Source organism: Rutidosis leptorrhynchoides, chromosome 5, assembly GCF_046630445.1.
Source record: "Rutidosis leptorrhynchoides isolate AG116_Rl617_1_P2 chromosome 5, CSIRO_AGI_Rlap_v1, whole genome shotgun sequence".
In the NCBI taxonomy this organism is placed as follows: domain Eukaryota; kingdom Viridiplantae; phylum Streptophyta; class Magnoliopsida; order Asterales; family Asteraceae; genus Rutidosis; species Rutidosis leptorrhynchoides.
The window spans coordinates 166,027,275-166,032,626 of NC_092337.1; the positions used below are offsets into that span (position 1 = coordinate 166,027,275).

Here is a 5,352-nt window from a genome sequence, read left to right on the forward strand (position 1 = left end):
TTTTAAATATCACTACCCTTTTTATCTTTTGATATTGTCCTAAATTAATTGTCAACTTTTATAACTAGATAAATTAATCAGTTATTTTATATATTATTCACTCATATTTTAATTTTTGAGTATTTATTTGAACCGGACCAAACTAATCGTTTCAAAAGATAGATGATTGTCTGATTCCTTGCTGCAGCAACGTGCGGTCGGCCCACCACTCGTTAATAATATTTATTACTATTATTATTTTAATATATATATATATATATATATATATATATATATATATATATATATATATATATATATATAAAATAATAATGATTAATTCATGAACAATAATTCATATATTATCATTTTATTAATACCATTTTAATACTATTATTATTTTAATATATATATATATATATATATATATATATATATATATATATATATATATATATATATATATATATATATTTATTTATTTATTTATTTTATTAAAAGGTTTGACCAGATCGTCTAAGTAAAATAAAATGGAATTATTATCCTAATCTCTTAAAAATATTCGATTACTCTTTTCATTGTACCGGTCTATGTTTTGTAATTAAAAACTATTGGAAACAAATGTTCAAAATTTAAAGCAAAATTATTTCTCACAGTAACGCACGAATTTTTACTGCTCTTTTTAATCTAATATATGAAATGAAACAAATAAAACATTGTAAGAAAACCAAAATATAACATGGCATAACAAAATCTAGCAATAAAATATGGTATAACATGACATAACAAAATCCAGCAAGGCAGTAATAAAAAAGATGTAGTCATTATTGTAGTTAACGAAATATAATTGGTTACGAATACAATTTAAACACAATTTTTGACAAATATAATATCAGCTATAAACCCACTTAAAGTATGCTGAAGAAATTTAGAGGAAAAAAAATCCGGAAGCAAGGTGACCTGTAGGAAACAACATTCAACAGGTTACCACTGAAGCAATGGACACATTCATTAATAATCTGAATCAAAACATTATAAAAGCAATGTAAAAACTCGATAATCAAAAAAACAAATTGACAAATTAAGATTAATTGAACAGTAACAATTGTGAATCTCTAATTGAATATATAGATAATGTGTAAGAATTGTAATTGTACTCTATAAATTGGATGCGAGATTTGGCTTCCGATTATATAGTGCATTTATTAATTTAGATTTTGAAGTTAGATTTTTCATCCACTCTATTTATTTCTATAACCGTCAATGATGCATAGCTTAGTTGGTAATAGGTAAGGTTAGTTTGTCAGAAATTAGCAGATGAACCCTTCACCCCTAATGCCACAATTGTTGAGTGAGTCAGATATGCCCCTCAAATTATGGAATTGATAGCCAGTTGTGAGCTGGTTGGGATTACCGATTATCAACCTTTTGGCACAAATTCATTTCTGTAACCCGGCTTCCAACTAGATTTTGAAGCCAAATTTGAAAAATTTATGCAATTTTAAATTTGGCTTCCAAGTAACTAGATTTAAAATCTAAAATAAATACCCAATTTCTTGAAACTAGTTATAACAATGAATTAACGGTATTAGAACTCAAAAAGTTAATCAACAAATCCAGCTAGTTTCTTATTATCTTTTCATGTTGGCAAAATAACACATGGCATGTGAATTGCTTCCGGATCCTTGGAACTCAAAAAGTTAATCAACAAATCTAGGGTCTTACTATCTTTTTATGTTTGCAAAATTTAGATCAAGGACAAAACATTGTTTAACTACTCGCGGATGTTTGTTTTATTGTTTATAAGATTAAAATAACAACTCACGATATACTTTTCAGATTAATCTTCATATACGAAGCAACCAGTGCATGTTAGATAACAAAAGGACAGTCAATGCCTCAAACCAACCCACTGCCACGTATCCAACTCATCAACCCACGTGTTCAACACCCAAATGCCACGTCACTCTTACCCTCCAAATATATAACTAATTCAGTACACACCTTTATACACACAAACACACAGCTGATCACACTTTCAACAAAAGATGACCAACACTACCTCTTACTTATCAATTTCGGTTGTACTCTCTGCATACTTTGTTGTATCTCTACTGGTCTTCTTCCCTCATTCAACAACAGCTTTGCATGAAGCTGAAAAGAAGGAAGAAAGTGGCAATATTCCGGTGCCCGTGAATCACGGGACACTTGTAAAAAAAGATCAACGGCGGAGCCTTGTTACGGCGGAAAGTGGTGAGATCTCCGCCGTAAAAGTGAGTGATGGTAGAGATGGATTCTACCATCTTCAGTTCATCACCATGGAACCTAATTCGCTTTTTCTTCCTGTTCATCTTCATTCCGATATGGTCTTTTATGTTGATTCAGGTACTTACATGCATATTTATATGAAAAAACTCTTTATTAGTTTAATTCACATTATACTAAGCTTTAGTAATTAGTTGTACCATGCAACTTTAGTGCAATAATTTATACGTAAACTGTATCTTGTTTTGTTATATAGCAATGCGTTTCAAGTTACTGGTATATATTACTCCCCTGATTACCCTGTTTTGACTTTGACTTTTGAAAGTGTGAAACCGAACAATAATTTTGGGAAAGACGGAACAAGTATTTATTAATTGTCAACCATTATATTATATATATATTTTATATTGTTTGTTGTTTGTGTATAAATTATATAGGCAGCCTTTTATTAGTTGCAAAAATTAGGATTAATTAGTGAAACGGAGTACATTATTCTGGGTCTATGAAAACATCTATATATTTTGCCTTTTGAATTATATGTGTATGTGTATATGTGTATATGTATATTAAATAAATTAATGTTATTAATTATATATTGGTTCATGAAATAAGGGAGTGGGACTTTGAGTTGGATTGATGTTGAAAAAGATGACGATAAACTTAAGCAAGTAGAGTTGCATACCGGAGATGTTTACCGGTTACCAACCGGATCTTTCTTCTACTTACAGAGTAGCTTAGAATCCGATCGCCGGAAACTTCGGATCAACGCCATTTTCTCCGATTCCAAGGATGAAATACGAGTACGTAATATAATGCCCATTTGTAATATTGGATTGATTCCAAATCCTCATAAGATATTTATTTATATAATTAATTAATTAATTATATATGTAGGAAGGATCAACATACGGAGCGTATGCTAGTGTTCGTGATTTAGTGCTGGGATTTGATAATAAAGTCCTTCAAGCAGCACTTGGGGTAACATTTATTTAATTGAAAATAATTATAATTAATTTTTTGAAATAAATGTACAGATTTGAAAATTGAAATTAGAATTTAATGTGTGTGATTCTTTGATTCAGGTTGATGAAGAAGTGATACGAGAGTTAAGAAGTGGCGAAAATCAGCCGATGATTGTGCATGGAGTGACGAAAAAGGAACAGCGGTTAAGTGTTCATTATAGAATCATGAGGGCGTTTGTTGGACGTATGAAGAATGAAATAGTAATTGATGTGAATAAAAAGAGTAAAAACAAAGCGTATAATATACTCGATGCAAAGCGTGATGTCGAAAATTGTAACGGGTGGAGTCTCGTTGTTACGAGCAAACAATTGGACGCGTTGAAAGACTCCGATTTTGGTGTTTATATGGTTAATCTAACCAAGGTGAGGAGTATCAACGTGTAGTTTGTTAGTGTATGTAATTTCAATGTTTGTTGTGCTGATTTTGTATGATATTATAGGGGGCGATGATGGGTCCGCATTGGAACCCGATGACCGCAGAGATTGCGGTGGCGTTGAGAGGACGAGGAATGGTTCGTGTGGTGTGTCCGAGTACTATAGATGAAACAGAGTGTAAGAACTCGAGGTTTAGGGTTGAAGAAGGTGATGTGTTTGTAGTGCCGAGATACCATCCGATGGCTCAGATATCGTTTAATAACGAGTCGTTTGTGTTTGTGGGATTTACAACTACGCAAAAGAATAATCATCCACAGTATTTGGTTGGTTCAGCTTCGGTTTTTCAGGCGTTAGATAAAGAGGTTTTGGCGACGTCTTTGGGGGTTAGTAATAGAACTATGGACGAGATATTGTCGGCTCAAAGAGAAGCAATTATTGTCGAGTGCACTTCGTGTGCCGAGGACGAAGAACGGTTAATGGAAGAAGAAATTCAAAGAGAGGAAGAGGAAGAAGCTAAGAGAAAGGAAGAGGAAGAAAGGAAAAAAGAAGAGGAGGAAATTAGGAAAAGGGAGGAAGAAGAAGAAGCGAAAAGAGAGCAAGAGGAAAAAAGGAAGAAGGAAGAAGAGGAAGCTAAGGAAAGGAAAGAGGAGGCGGCAAGGGAACAAGAAGAGGAGGAGGCTAGAAAACGAGAAGAGGAAGCCGCTAAACAACGAGAAGAAGAGGCTAGAAGGCGACAACAAGAAGAGGAAGCCGCTAGACAAGAAGAGGAAGAGGCTAGAAGACGACAACGTGAAGAGGCTGGCAGGCGACGACAAGAAGAACAAGAGGAAGAGGCTAGACGAAGACAAGAAGAAGAGGATGCCGCAAGACAAGAGGAAGAAGAGGCCGCAAGGAGGTGGCAAGAAGAAGAAGAGTCTGCCAGGAAACGGAAAGAACAACGAGAAGAAGAAGCTCGAAGGCAACAAGAAGAAGAGGCAAGTAGACAACAAGAGGAAGAGGCTAGGCGACAAGAAGAGGAAGAGGCTAGGCGACAAGAAGAGGAAGCCGCCAGACAACGTAGAGAACAAGAGGAAGAAGAGGCCGCTAGAAGGCGTGAAGAGGCTGATAGGCAGCAACAAGAGGCTGATAGGCAGCAACAAGAGGAAGAAGCTGCAAGAAGACAACAACGACAAGGAGAGGGACGGCGACGTGGTGGGGGAGGAAGAGGAGGACAAGGGGGAGAAGGTGAGGCTGCAAGAAGGGAGGAGGAAGAGATGGCTCGACGACAAAGGGAAGCTGACGCAGCGTCAAGGGGCAGAAGAGGTGGTGGAAGTTTGGAAGAATAAGAAAAGATTACACATGATTTCTAAACGAGAAACTTAACATTCATAGTGGAATGTGATCAAATATGGCAAATTTTAAAAACTCCACGGATTGAGATATGTGTGATTTTTGGATGAATAATAATTTGTGTCATGGGTTGTTATCTTGTTTATGGTCTTGATGTGTTATGGTTGGTTTTGTAAGTTATTGAACATTCGGATGTTTTTTTGGTGTGTATATTTCTCTAATAAATTGTATGCTAGTTCATTTGCGTTAATGGAATATTTCAGTATAGATCGATGAAGTTAACGTAGCAATATGTGAGGAGTTCGAACCTGTTGAAATAAATTATTTTAAAATAATAATAATAATAATAATAATAATAATAATAATAATAATAATAATAATA

General features: G+C 34.3%; 1 protein-coding gene across 1 annotated transcript; it reads left to right on the top strand.

Annotated features, from left to right (window-relative positions):
* Window positions 1–2,027: 2,027 nt before the first annotated feature.
* Window positions 2,028–4,966, top strand: LOC139849148 (vicilin-like seed storage protein At4g36700). Its single transcript, XM_071838818.1, has 5 exons — window positions 2,028–2,364; window positions 2,857–3,044; window positions 3,139–3,222; window positions 3,327–3,629; window positions 3,707–4,966. The coding sequence occupies exons 1-5, from the start codon at window positions 2,028–2,030 to the stop codon at window positions 4,964–4,966; spliced, it is 2,172 nt and encodes a 723-aa protein (XP_071694919.1).
* Window positions 4,967–5,352: the final 386 nt, after the last annotated feature.